The sequence below is a fragment of the Castor canadensis genome, chromosome 1 (assembly GCF_047511655.1).
Source record: "Castor canadensis chromosome 1, mCasCan1.hap1v2, whole genome shotgun sequence".
NCBI lineage: Eukaryota > Metazoa > Chordata > Mammalia > Rodentia > Castoridae > Castor > Castor canadensis.
This window is the reverse complement of record NC_133386.1, coordinates 171,111,754-171,126,736: the sequence shown is the minus strand read 5'-3', so window position 1 is coordinate 171,126,736 and position 14,983 is coordinate 171,111,754. Positions and strand designations below refer to the sequence as shown.

The window sequence follows — 14,983 nt, the reverse complement described above, 5'->3', positions numbered from 1 at the left end:
CACCAAAGACAAGGAGATCAAATTTCATATGCACACAGACAAAACTTAAAATTGCTTTGAAGGCTGGTGTGGTGGTACCTGCCTGAAATCTCAGCACTCAGGAGGCTGAGGCAGTACAATCAAGAGTTCAAGGTCAGCCTGGGCTACACAAGGAGATCCTGTGTAGAAAAAAAAGAAAGCAATCCTTAAATTGCTAAACAGCATTTAGTGCTGATGTAAAGGTAAATGGGCATAGACATGTAAAAGGAGTATCTGTCAAAATCCAGAAAGGTGGAAATCTACACATACCCTAAACGTCAACAATTCCACTTCTAAAAACAAAAACAATTGTAACACACTCTTGTGTTGCTTAAAAATGAACCAAGCAGATCTACAGGTATCAAGGCACACAAACCTTGAAAACAAGTGCTAAGTAAAATAGGTGGCAGATGGAGAACTACTGGTTGCTACCATTTATGGACACACAAAGCAAGCAACAATATTAACATTTTTAAATGTAAACCCTGGGCATCTGAGTGTTATGTTGGTCTCTGAATTTTCCTACAGGTATGAAGTGTTTTATTACAAGTCAGATTGTTTCACTGCTTTTCTAGAAGTTGCTGGATCAGAAAGGAAGCAGCCCTGTTCACTTCTAGCATCAGGTCACATACATCCTCAACAGCGCCCCCCTCCCCATACGCATTTTTTTTGGCAGCACTGGGTTTGAATTCAGGGTCTCAAGCTTGCTACGTAGGCACTCTAGCACTTGAACCACATCCCCACTGTTTTTTAGCTTTAGTTATTTTTCAGATAGGATCTTGTGCTTTTTGCTCTGGTCAGCCTCAGCCAGCAATTCTACTTATACCTCCCAAGTAGCTGGGATCACAAGCATGCACACCCATGTGGTGTTGAGACAGGTCTCACTAACTTTTGCCCACACTGGCTCTGAACTGTGTTGTTCACAATCTCCTACTTCCCAATTAGCTTGGATTACAGGCATGAGCCACCATGCCCAGATGCCCATCTGGTTTTTCTTCTTTTTTGGGAGCACTACAGAACCCTCCTTCTCATCCCATCATTTCTTGATTCTTGAGAAGAGAGATTAAACAGCATCTCATAAAAGCACAGAAAGTAGCTCCTAGGGGAGGCACACAAACTTTAATGTAGTCATCTCCTTTTTCCTCACTCTCCAGCCAAAAAGAAGAGACCTCAGAGGCCCATAAATGAAGTCTCATAAAGCCAAATCACTTCCTCTGTGCTCCTTCTCTAGTTTGGAGACAAAAGACTCTGGTAACACGAGATGGCATCTGATTACAAATTCAAGAAGGGGCTGAGCCAGGACATTTTAGGGAATTGCTTTTCTTCTTTGGTTTGTGTATTTTTCTTGAGTTTTAACAAGCCTCTGTGTTCTCAGAGCCAGCAGCCAACCACACCCACTCCTGACCTGCACCAACATCAGTCTTCCTCCTCTCAGCTGAGAAACTCAGGCAAAAGTGGGAAGAAATATGTAGAATGAAGAGATTCTCAATAGAGACTTAATAAGAAAAATTAAGATCCTTAAGGTAAGAGGCATAAACACTGCTGTTTATCGCCTGATAAAAGAACTACCTCCTTAACAGACCCAGTCACATGCTCCCACAGGCATAAAGTTCAGGATGCAAACTGCCACGCTCACCTGACTCACTTCCCACTCCACCCTACCCCCAACTCCAAAACAATCGATGAAGCCACTCCAGCAAGAGCCTGCTAGTCTCAGTCTCTTCTGCAAGCCTGTCACATGATGCTCTGAGGGATTTAACAACACTGAAGCCTTTGGACAAGTGCACAGCATTCAGGCTTACAAAGTGCTGGAGATTTATGGAGCTTTCATGGAAAATGCTGTTTAAAAGGAAAATAGGCCACTGGCAAAACCACAAAGATTCAGAATATTTTGCAAAGATCTTTTTACTTTTAACTGGTGATGTTATTGTTTTAGTTACAGATGCAACATTTCAAAACCTGCAATAACTAAACAAAACTGGAAATGATGTCAAAATCATGATTTTTTTTCACTCATCAAGCATACTGTCAATCCCACACATTCCATATTCAAGGGACAAAACTACAACTTTTCAATCACACTACATATTTTTGTTAGTTTGTCTGAATGTTGTCTTTAGAAAAAGCTGAAATCTGAAATAGGTTTCCCATAAATCCACCACTGCCTAAAGGACAAGCAGTTACATGGGGCACACAATGCCTGTGAGGAAACATCACAAAGCCAGATACACAGTGCAGGATCTGAGAAGAAGCCTCACCTGAATGGTCTGCCTGTGCTCTCGGAACACATTCACTCTGATCACTGCTTTATTAAACTCAGGGTTTAGAGACTGAATAATCTCGTAATCCAGGTGCTCCTGGAAGGGAAAAAGTCAAACCAATAACAAGGTTTAGATAGAAAGTAAATACAAAGAAAGTAAGCAAGCACTCCAATGACCCCCCCAGCACCAAACCAAAGGATCTTACCCAAATGCCCTACCTGATATTGCAAAGCATCAAATCCTTTGAATACAAATTCAAACAAAGTGTGGAGATTATCGGGACTTGGGGAGGTAACAAACATGTTGGAGTACCTGTAGAACAAAAGAAAAAGGAGGCTGTTCACAAATTAAGAAACCTAGAATACTTTAAAGAAACAAAACCACACAGACGATAACAGCAGAGGAAAAAAAGGGGGGATTCCTTCTGGGGAGGAAAACAAAAACAACTCCAGATCTGGGTACATTTTTCTTCTCAGAGCGATGGAAACATTAACCTTAATAAACCAAACAACATCTGTTGTTGGCTGGGACAACTTTCAGTGTGCAGAACCAGCACACTGCCTCCAGTCCAGTATCCTGACAAAAGGGGCAGCTTCACACTCCTCACTCGTGCTACACTGAGGTTTTCAAATTGGAAGCCATTGGGTTCATTCAGCCCTCAGGCAAAGGCCACAGCCAACCTCCAGGATCCTAAGATCCTAAGATCCTAAGCAACAGTAACAAGGACAAAGAGATACAAGTCAGGAGCTGGGCTCAAACAACAGCTCCACCAGCAGCAACTTGCTGGGGGACCTTTGGTAAGTTACTGGAACTCCCTGGGCCCAGTTTATCCATCCAAAGATGCCCACAGAGACACAGGGAGTACCAAGGAAGATAATGCATACAGGACAATCCAGTAAATTTTAGATGAATTATCATGCCTGCAAAGTTGGAAGAGTATACTGTACTGGCAGTTGCATAAATCTTCCCAGGACAAAAGAGCAGAGTAGCATCAAACTCAAAGTCAGCTCCTCAGAAACAAAACAAGACTTCCTACCAATCAAATCATTCACATTCAGCTTATACTCTGCTCAGTCAGCAAAGCTGAGTTTCTGTGAGTTTAAACATTCTTACCCCTGTATCTTTGCTTTTGTGTCTGTTCAACTTAAACATTGAATACAGAGGCCCTGGTGTGTCCAAGTGCACAGTGCATCTCTGGGTAGCCTGGGGGAAACAGCACTGCTGTCTCCAGGCAAGCACCCAAGACCTACAGAAATTACAGTGAACCAGCTCAGACCAGGATCAGAGACAACAATTCTGCCAGTCTCCTGACCTGAATCCTGAACGCTACCCCCTCCTGCCAAGTTCCTAAAGATGGGGAATTGGATCCCCTTACCCAAATGCCACTGCACCAGCAATAGCCAATCCCAGAGCTGCAGATTTCCCCCGTCCTCGGGCAGCAGTGAGGGCAACAGTACTCCTCAGGGTCTTCTCTGAGATCCCTTCAATGAATTTCAAGACAGCTTTGGCCTGTGCAAAGAGAAATGGATCAGGTGAGTTCTGAGAAAGACCCCAGTTTCATCATCATTCCTGTGGAGAGGTTAGGTTGATACCAAGTGTAAACAAGAGGGCCATTTTCACAGACAGAAAAAGCACTGCTAGCACCTAGGTGTCTCACTCCCTTGGTCATCTTGTCTCAGTGTCAAGGCCATAAATACCAATTAAACGCTCAAAGCTCTCAAATTTATGTAACCTGGCTGCTGATCTCTTTCCACGCACTACTCTTGGGTACACGTAACTGCTTCCTGTACAGCTCCACTTGCGTAATTGAGATCTCAAACTTGAAACGGATGCCTAATGTCCCTCTAAACCTCTACCTAGGGCTGAAAGTGTGGCTTAAGCAGTAGAGCACTTGCTTATCAAACTCAAGGCCTTGAGTGGAACCCTCAGTACCACCCCCCAAAACAAAAAACTCTACCTACAGTCGTCCCATCTCAGCTGTTCAATTGTCTATACCAAAGCAAATGCATACTCAGTTCTCTCCCCCATTCCCGATTCATCAGCAAACCCTGCTGGGATCTACCATTCCTCACTATACTCCTCTACCACTTTGCTCACAGCCCACATCCACTACAGCAGCAGCCACTTAGTGTTCCTATTCAATCCATATTCTACACAGCCTAGATGCAGCTCAGCAACCAGAGGATCTTTTTATAAGCCTGGGAATGCCTCTGGCAACCATGCTGAGAAAAGACTGTACACATAAAACCCTCCACTGCCCCCATCTCTTGCCCAGCAAGTGCCACAGTCCTTCCAGCACATCCTCCCTACCCCAACTGCTTCAGGTCCGTCAGCCTCCTTGCTGATCCTGGAGCACCCGAGCTGCACTCCTGCCCCAGACCTACACACTTGTTGATTCCTTTGCCTGAGCACTGACCCTCAGAGAACCACAGGGCTCCTTTCCTCAACTCGTTCAAACCTTTAGTAAATACCACCTTCTAAACAAGGCCACCCTGACCACTGTATCTAGAACCACAGCACACCACCCTCATTCTGGCACTCCCTATCCCTCTTAGTCACTTTTCCCACTGTTGCACGTAGCAGCTTCTGCTACACCACATGATTTGTATCCGTCACATAATCGTTCATCCTATGAAAGGCAAACTCCATGAAGCAGATGTCCCTTGTTTACCAACAACCCAAGCACCTATGAGAACCTGGCACCTATAACAGACAGCCAATCCCAGGAATGCAGGGGTGGTTTAACACATTAACAGAAGCAAAGACAAAAACCACTTGATCATCTCAATAGATGCAGAAAAAGCCTTTGATAAGATCTAACACCATTTCGTGATAAAAACTCTAAGAAAACTAGAAATAGAAGGAAAGCACCTCAACGTTATAAAAGCTATATACGACAAACCTACAGCCAGCATTATACTTAACAGAGAAAAACTGAAGCATTCCCTCTAAAATCACGAATGAGACAAGGATGCCCACTATCTCCACTCCTATTCAACATAGTACTGGAATTCCTAGCCAGAGCAATTAGGCAAGAAGAAGGAATAAAAGGAATACAAATAGGTAAAGAAACTGTCAAAATATCCTTATTTGCAGATGATATGATCCTATACCTTAAAGACCCAAAAAACTCTACTCAAAAGCTCCTAGACACCATCAACAGCTATAGCAAGGTAGAAGGATATAAAATCAACATAGAAAAATTATTAGCATTTCTATACACTAATAATGAAAAACTGAGAAAGAATATATGAAAACAATTCCATTTACAATAGCCTCAAAAAAAAAATCAAATACCTAGGAGTAAACTTAAAAGATGTGAAAGACCTCTACAAGGAAAACTATACACTTCTGAAGAAAGAGATTGAGGAAGACTATAAAAAGTGGAGAGATCTCCCATGCTCATGGATTGGTAGAATCAACATAGTAAAAATGTCTATACTCCCAAAAGTAATCTACATGTTTAATGCAATTCCCATCAAAATTCCAATGACATTCATTAAAGAGATTGAAAAATCTACTGTTAAATTTATATGGAAACACAAGAGACCATGAATAGCCAAGACAATACTCAGCAAAAAGAACAATGCTGGAAGTATCACAATACCTGACTTCAAACTGTATTACAAAGCAATAGCAATAAAAACAGCATGGTACTGGCACAAAAACAGACATGAAGACCAGTGGAACAGAATTGAGGACCCAGATATGAAGCCACACAACTATAACCAACTTATCTTTGACAAAGGCGCTAAAAATATATGATGGAGAAAAGACAGCCTCTTCAACAAAAACTGCTGGGAAAACTGGTTAGCGGTCTGCAAAAAAACTGAAACTAGATCCATGTATACCACCCTATACCAATATTAACTCAAAATGGATCAAGGACCTTAATATCAGACCCCAAACTCTAAAGTTGGTACGGGAAAGAGTAGGAAATACTTTGGAAGTAATAGGTATAGGCAAGAACTTTCTCAATGGAACCCCAGCAGCTCAGCAACTAAGAGAGAGCACAGACAAATGGGACTTCATAAAACTAAAAAGCTTCTGTTCAACAAAAGAAATGGTCTCTAAACTGAAGAGACCACCCACAGAGTGGGAGAAAATATTTGCCAACTACACATCAGACAAAGGACTGATAACCAGAATATATAGGGAACTCAAAAAACTAAACTCTCCCAAAATTAATGAACCAATAAAGAAATGAGCACGTTAACTAAACAGAAGTTTCTCAAAAGAAGAAATTCAAATGGCCAAAAAACACATGAAAAAATGCTCACCATCTCTAGCCGTTAAGGAAATGCAAATCAAAACCACACTAAGATTCCACCTCACCCCTGTTAGAATAGCCATCATTAGAAACACCACCAACATCAGGTGTTGGAGAGGATGTGGGGAAAGAGGAACCTTCTTACACTGCTGGTGAGAATGCAAACTAGTATAACTACTCTGGAAAAAAAATAAAAATCTAAACAAAGATCTGCCATATGATCCAACAATACCACGCTTGGGGATATACTCAAAGGAATGTGACACAGGTTACTCCAAAGGCACTTGCACACCCATGTTTATTGCAGCACTATTCACAATAGCCAAGTTATGGAAACAGCCAAGATGCCCCACTATTGATGAATGGATTAAGAAAACGTGGTATGTATACTCAATGGAATATTACTCAGCCTTGAAGAAATCTTATCGTTTGCAAGTAAATGGATGGAACTGGAGAACATCATTCTGAGCAAGGTTAGCCAGGCCCAGAAGACCAAAAATCGTATGTTCTCCCTCATATGCGGACATTAGATCAAGGGCAAACACAACAAGGAGATTGGACTTTGATTACATGATGAGGTGAGAGCACACAAGGGAGGTATCAGGATAGCCAAGAAACCCAAAAAAAACAAGATAGCATTTGATGTCCTCAATGCAAAGGAACTAATACAGAAATTTTAAAGCAACAGAGGCCAATAGGAGAAAGGGACCAGGAACTAGAGAAAAGGTTAGTTCGAGAAGAATTAATTTAGAATGTAACACATATGTATAGGAAAGCACTGCAAGTAAACTCCCTGTATAGCTATCCTTATCTCAACTAGCAAAAACTCTTGGTCCTTCCTATTATTGCTTATACTCTCTCTTCAACAAAATTAGAGATAAGAGCAAAATAGTTTCTGCCTGGTAGCAAGGGGGTAGTGGGGGAGAAGGAAGGATTAGGGGGAAGGGGAGGGGGTGGGGGGAAGGGGGGAGAAATGACCCAAACATTGTATGCACATACAAATAAAAGAAATAAAAAAAAAAAAAAAAGAGACAGCCAAATACCAGTGCATTGAATGAGGAGCTATAATACTACTCAGGACCAAACTGGGATCCCAGCTGAGATCTAAACTGGGAATAGTCTTTGACACTAGAAGGCCACAGGGTCCAGCCCAGCCTGTCCCATCCTGAGGAAGCTGTGACACTCACTGAGTTTGCAACACTAAGAAGATGCAGAAAGACTCAGGTCCAGGTGGATGGATTGGATGATGGACGAGGGGAAGGGACTTCAGGAAGCTAGTCTCACCAGATGGAAACACTCAAAGAGGATGTGAGTGCTACCTGTCTTAACTCAGCCTTTGCTGAATGACACATTTTACTCTCTTTATTTTATAGAAGGGAAGTAATAAGTGCTGATTAAACAATTAGACTGTATATATATATTCTAAAATAACTTTCTAAAATGAAAAACCAACACAAAAAAAAAAAGGCAAAATTTCACTTAACAAGTGGGCAAATGTGAGCAGACTGTTTCACCAGAAAGGAAACAAGACGACCAATAGCCAGATGGTACCAACCCCTCTCATGATTACACATCAGTTAAAACAATGATGAGATGATCGAAAATCTTATTAGCAAAGATTTATAAACTGAGTTGTACTCAGAGCTGACATGGCTACAGGGGAAAAAGGCATTTTCATATGGTATCTGCAGCTCCATCAACTGGTGAAACACCCATTTTAATGCACATAATCTCTGATCCAGCAGTTCATTTTCCTGAAATTTACAGACATAATGCCCACAGATGTATCTGTGAGAATATCCTAATGTTTTTTTCTTTGGAGACAGAGTCTTGATATGTGGCCCAGGCTAGTCTCAAACTCTTGATCCTCCTGCCTCAGCCTCCCAACTGCTAGGATGATAGACATGCACTTCCACACCCAGCAGTATTGTTTGTAACAGCAAAAATATAACAGCAGCAAAGCTGGAATGGACTCAAATGTCTAACAGGGAAACACTTACACCCTGCACAGTGAAATATACGTTTGTATGCACAAGAAAGGATCCAGCAAATTGCATAATGAACTGTCAATAGGCAATAACTCTGTAAACTGGATTGCCAAGTAGAAAAACCATGTTTTTCTTAGTGTGTACCTTTTTTTTTTTTTTTTTTGTGGAACTGGAGTTTGAACTCACGGCTTTGTGTTTACAAAACAGACACTCTACTACTTGAGCCATGTCTTCAATCTATTTTGCTCTGGTTGTTTTGAAGATGGGGACTCGCCAACTATTTGCCTGTATTATCCTCAAACCAATCCTCCCAATTTCAACCTCTCAAGTAGCTAGAATTATAGGTCTGAGCCACCAGCATCTAGCATGTGCACCCTTTTATATTTTACTAATTTTCTTTTGGTTTGTTTGTTAGTATTACATGGCTATGTTTTTTTCTTGAAAAAGGGTCTTGCTATGCATCCAGACTGACTTAGAACTCCTGATCCTCCTGCCTGTACCTCCTGAGTGCTGAAATTACAGACATATGCCACCATACCTAGCTTGTTTGTGTATGGATATATATTTTGGGGAAGGGGCAGTAATGGGTTTTGAACTCAGGGCCTCACACTTGCTAGGCAGGCAGTCTACAACTTGAACCATGCCCCATCCCTTTTTGCTTTAGTTAATAGGGTCTTGGACTCATGCCCAGGCTGGCCTGGACCACAACCCTATTTATGTTTCCCGCATAGCTGGCGTGACAGGCATGTACTACCACACCCAGTTTTTATCTGTTGAGACGGGCTCTCTCAAACTCTTTGCCCAGGCTGGCCTCAAATGGAGATCCTCCAAATCTCTGCCTCCCTAGTAGCTATGATTATAGGTGTGAGCCTCCATACCCAGCTATAGTATTTTACACTATAAAATTTTATACTGTTTTATAGCATTTTTATACTATTGTAGTTTTAATACTATTACAAGTACTGTAGTTTCTTCCCTTTCTTCCTTCTCCCCCATCCTCATCTCCTTTCACTGGTGACACCAGAAGTGGTTAAAAACATACTAGACTGCAGCTTAGGCTGCAAACAGGGCTATGTAGCTGATGATTATGTTTGCAGAATGAAAAGGGAAGCCAGTATGTTGGACTCAGTCCTGAAGAGAAGATGCAACCTCATCTGACTCAGACTGGAATAGAACCATGAAACATCTGGCAACTTGAAGGCCTCGAGGCCGTGCCATGTCAACAACCACCATGGCCCAGAAGCCACTGGGGAAGCCAAATTTACCAGTTGGCCACCCCAGCAAGTATAGAAACACATCCTGTTCCCACCGGGCCTGCTGTTCACACACCAGCTCATCAGGTTCACACTGAACAAGAGTACAAAGGGCCTGAAGCTCTCTTAGCTTCTGTTTAAGTCATAACCAAAAACCTTTCTATCAAACTTAACTGAAATTAGAAAACAAAGGAATATCACCCTCTTGTGGAAAAGCAGTGAGGGATTCCTCTATAAAAGGGATTCGTCCAGCTCCCCCAGCCCCCTATTGCTCCCTGAACTGGCTTCCTTTGTGAACCCAGACCACATGAAATAGCCGAGAAAAGGCTCCTTCCCAGGAGAGGCTGGCTTACTCCTGTTGCTCTCAGCACACTTTCTTAGCTTGTGTTCTAGACACTGGGGTGGGCAAGCTCTGAACCAGCACGTACCTGGTCTAGGGTCTTGCAACAGTCCACCAATACACCCACAGGCTGAGTGTCCTGCAAGCTCTCTGTCAATTCTTGCAGCTCCAGAGCAGAAGGACTGAGATTCTCATCCTACCAGAGAGAAGAGGAGGAGGAAGTTTGCACGGTCATAGGAGTCACCACGGAAATAACACACATACACATATACTGCTCCCCTGACCCAGACTTACTGGAACTTGTGGAGGTAAAGCCTCGATGTTGGCCATGTGGGAGGAGATGGGAAGGATGTTGAGCTGGTCATCGATGACCAGACACTTCTTACAAGATGCCAGAGACAGAATAAACCTGAGGAAGAAAACCGCTATAGTGAGGTTCTGGGAGGGCAGGCCATATCTATACAAGAAAATCATTCAGCCCCATGTGTCTCTAAGAAAGCCAAAACCAAGATGGAGCGCAGTGAGATGATTCAGAGCCCCCTTTGCGAGTCACCTGAACCATGCTTCTCTGCTAATCAAGAAAACCCAATAATCCACCAATGATCCCTGTTGTGCACAGCAACCACTGCTGGCCCTTCCTTCATCCTTAGCAATTAGGTAGCTATGACTTCAAACCCAAGCCACATATGGTCACCAGGCACTCAGGGAACATACACAACTTAACTTCTGTCACAAAGAAGAAAAAACAAAAGGAAGAGGGGGAGAAGAAAGCTCCCTGAAGAAATGCAACACATTTCTTGCCTAAAGAAAAAAAAAAAAAAAAAGCTACTTAAAAATAAATAAATAAGAGTTTGCTACAATTCAAACATCCTCCATGCTGCAAGGGCCTCACCTCTTTCACAGGCTTCTGCTCTAGGTACTAGCCATAGCTGATCCTCCTCAGTCTTTTGAGCCAGTGTCACAGGCTGTGATAATCAGAAAGGCCCCCAGATTCCACAAGGCCAAAATTTCTAATCCTCAGCACAGTTTAAACCTTAGACAAGACAGTTCTCTGTTGTAGAGGCTATACTGTGCACTGGATTTCCAGTGGCATCCTTGATTTCTACACACTCAATACCAATAGCACCCTCTCCTACCACCCCCAAGTTGTGACAGTCAAACTGTACCCCTACATTGACAAGTGTCCTAGTGGAGGCAAAATCACTCTGGGTGATCAAGGTGTTTTACAGGTTGGTGTTTAAGGACTAGTTGACTCTAAAAAAGGACTGTGATGAAACAATTTGGGAAACAACCAGTTAAACAGGTCCCAGCTACTATAAGACTTTTCAGAGGCTACAATAGGCTGATGTGACTCTTCATAAAGAAAAGACAGCATCAGCAGTTCCCAGACATGACTTTCTGCCTTGGCAGAAAATCATGTTGTCCTATTGTCCCTCTTAAAAGACTAGTGCTCTCAATTGCTAAGTTATAGAATGAGTCTAGGTGCCCATCAACAGATGGGTGGAGAAAGAAAATAGGGTATATACACAATGGAGCTTTATTCAGTCATAAAGAGCAAAATTATGTCATTTACAGAAAAATAGGTGAAACTGGAGATCATCATGTTAAGTGAAATAATTCTGACTCAGAAAGGCAAATACTAAATAGAGATGGTAGAATTGCAGTTCTAGGCCAGCCTGAGCAAAAAATACTAGATCCCATCTCAAAAAACAAGCAAGTTGAGCACCAGTGGCTCACAACTATACTCCTAGCTATTTGGGAAGCTGAGACTGGGAGGCTCACAGTTTGCGGCCAGCCCAAGCAAATAGTTCATGAGACTGCATTTCCAAAATTACCAGAGCAAAATGGACTGGAGATGTGACTCAAGTGGTAGAGTGTCTGCTTTGTGAGTACCTGCTCTTTCCAAGTGTGAAGCCCTGAGTTCAAACCCCAGTGCCACAAAAAAAGAAGCCAGCTGTGGTGGTATACACCTATAATCCCAGCTACCTGGGAGGATCATGGTCCAAGGCCAGTCTGAGCAAAAGTGAGACCTTATCTGAAAAATAACTAAAGCAAAAATGGCTGGGGACATGGCTCATAAGTCATACAGCACCTGCTTAACAAGTGCAAGCCTCCGAGTTCAAATCCTGGTATAACCCAGGAAGGAAAGTTAATATCCCATGCTTTCTTTCATACGTGGAATCTAGATTTTAAAAAGACATGAAAGTAGAAAGGGGACAAGAAAGGGTAACAGGGAAGTTAAAAGACAAAAAAAACCTCTATTCTGTGAAATTCCTTTTGTGAAACAGCAATCCAGATACACCACCGCTTTGAATGACAAGTGAGCTCAGCTAGAGAGTGGTCAGGGCCAGCGGCAAGACAGTCCAGGTGTCCTGGCCTCAACATCCCACCCCTTTCACTGCATCCAGCTGGCTTCACAGCTGCAGCTGCTGCCAAGTTCTTACCTTCTGGAAGCCTATACTATCTCTCCAGATATGCAGGCAAAGCTTCCAGTTGGATCCAAGATAAAAATATTTCTCGCACTCTGGATCCCCTACAACTCCAAGGAAGTGAGAAATGTCCTGCAGACCTACCTCTCATTGAACCTTCCCACCACGTCCTGATGGGCCTCAGTCCTGTACCTGGAATGCACATCCTACAAAAGCAAGACAACATCCATCAACAAAGCATATAAAGGTACTGCGGCCAGGGTCCAAACATGAAGCTCTATCCAAGGAGACATCTGCAATCCTACTGGAAACAAATCTCCTACCTGCTGAACTGGCCAAGTGCTCTTTGCTCCAACTAGATCAGAAAGATACCAACTACAATGTTTCTTATCCCAGTAAATGCTTCCTCACCTCATGCTTGTTGTTTTTCACATTTCATCCAGCATCAATGAGATGTGTGTGCCAACTAGTGTGCCTTACTGGCAAATAAATGTTCCTTCACTGCCCATCAGAAGACGAGGGGTCAGTAAGGAAGCCTAGTATGGTCCCTTTTTTGCAAAACACAAACTTAGGCCCAAGTACTGCCCTTTGTGGAATACCATTCCAGGAGGTTTAATTACATAAAAGCTCCAAATCTCACCAGTATGGAATCTGCAAATGCCTAAGAACAAATGTGAACTTCAGGCAGGTCCAGAGCCCCCGAGATTTCTCTGCAGTAGCTGTAAGTTAGCTGCAGTCAAAGACTCCCAGCCAGAGGTTGTGCTGACCACTTACTAGAGCACTCTAATAGGATATCTTTAAAGAAAGTAGACTATAGACCATGCATGATGGTGTACTCCTGTAATCCCAACACTTTGGGAGGCTGAAGCAGGAGGATCACAAGTTCAAGACCAGCCTTTTTTTTTTTTCCTTTTTTCTTTTTTCTTTTATTATTCATATGTGCATACAAGGCTTGGTTCATTTCTCCCCCCTCAAGACCAGCCTTGTCTACAAAGAAACCTGTCTCAAGAACAGTAAACTACAGCAAAAACAGACAGACTTGAGCCCCCATTATTAAGTAAAAAGACACAGCCTTACCATGGTCATCGTGTACAACTGCTTGAGTGAGTTCATGGTCCGCAGGAGGATAACCACCAGCCCACCGCCTTCTACTGTTTCCACAGTCCTGGCCAGCAAGTTTGGAGTTAAGGCTTCAAAATCCTAGAAGAAGGAAATCTTATTAAGGGCCAGTTTTGCAAACAGCACCCCCAGGGATGCTTAACCAAGGGCTAGGTGATAAGGCAAAAGCCCAAGGCTGTATCTCCCAGCCCTGCTCACCAAGAAATACACATACACACACTCATAGCCCCTTGCTTAGGAGCACCACAGAAGACAGCCCAGCCCTGGAATACAAGTAGACCTAATATTATATGATAAAATATTTCTAATAATCACTATTAAAATCCTATTTTAAACCAAGCCTTCTGAACATCACTGATTTACACCAGAACTTCAGAAACATCTTACATTCATTCATTACATTACATTACACTAACTTTCTCGCGTATTTACAGGTGGAACCTGTGTAACAAAATTCAACTGCACCACATGGGGGAGCTGTTGCTTAAAAGAGCACACTCCCCACCAATTACTGAGTGCCCGAAATGCTCTTTCTGACCTCTAAGGTGGGATGTAAGCCAGCAGTACATGAGACAATCCACTGGACTGCAGAAAGAAAAAAAACAAGAATTTCTATTTGCAAATACTCTTCCACTAAAACCACGTCTGCAGGCAATTTTTGCTTTACTTCTTTTTCAGATAGGGCCTCAGCTTTTTGACCAGGGTCAGCCTTGGACCAGAATCCTCCTAAATACTCCCCTCTGCCTCAAGACTAGCAGGTATTACAGGGATGCATGATCATACTTGACTTATCTTTTGAGATAGGTTCTCCCTAGCTTTTGCCCAAATTGGCCTCAAACCATGACCTTCCCATCTCTGCCTTCCACGTAGCTGGGATTCCAGGCATGCACCACCTCACCTGGCCTAAGAATTTAATTTCTTCATTTCCTTCCCTCACTTCTTAATTTATATTTTGTGAGATGTTTTATAATCATGGTCATAATATATAAATATAATAATATAATAAATACATAAAAAATGTGTAAATTTGCACATAAACTTTTTGTATTTTGGGGGGAAGAGGGAGTCACAGATATACCAAAAAAAAAAAAAAAACTAAAAAATAGCCCACCAGAAGTAAAAACAAAGAAAAATGAGAAACTTAGTCTATTAGCTGCCTGGGGAGAAAATGCATGACTGGAGAAATTCACCAAGTTTTCTCTGGGGGGGGAAGTGAGAGGTTCTGAAGGGCTAGAATGCAGGTGACAGGCCCGTGGGGACAGCTCAAGCACTCAGGAGAGGACATGACCAGATGTCATGTCTGTC

At 42.6% G+C, this 14,983-nt stretch overlaps 1 protein-coding gene across 1 annotated transcript in view; it reads right to left on the bottom strand.

Annotated features, from left to right (window-relative positions):
• The window catches only part of Nat10 (N-acetyltransferase 10), a 43,421-nt gene that overhangs the window by 17,718 nt on the left and 10,720 nt on the right, over window positions 1-14,983 (bottom strand). The window contains exons 5-11 of the mRNA XM_074044269.1: window positions 13,637-13,759; window positions 12,704-12,765; window positions 10,425-10,539; window positions 10,219-10,326; window positions 3,655-3,788; window positions 2,498-2,591; window positions 2,277-2,375 (exon numbers count right to left, since the gene is read on the bottom strand). Of these exons, the coding sequence (XP_073900370.1) occupies window positions 2,277-2,375; window positions 2,498-2,591; window positions 3,655-3,788; window positions 10,219-10,326; window positions 10,425-10,539; window positions 12,704-12,765; window positions 13,637-13,759 (735 nt within the window). The remainder of the gene's footprint in view (window positions 1-2,276; window positions 2,376-2,497; window positions 2,592-3,654; window positions 3,789-10,218; window positions 10,327-10,424; window positions 10,540-12,703; window positions 12,766-13,636; window positions 13,760-14,983) is intronic.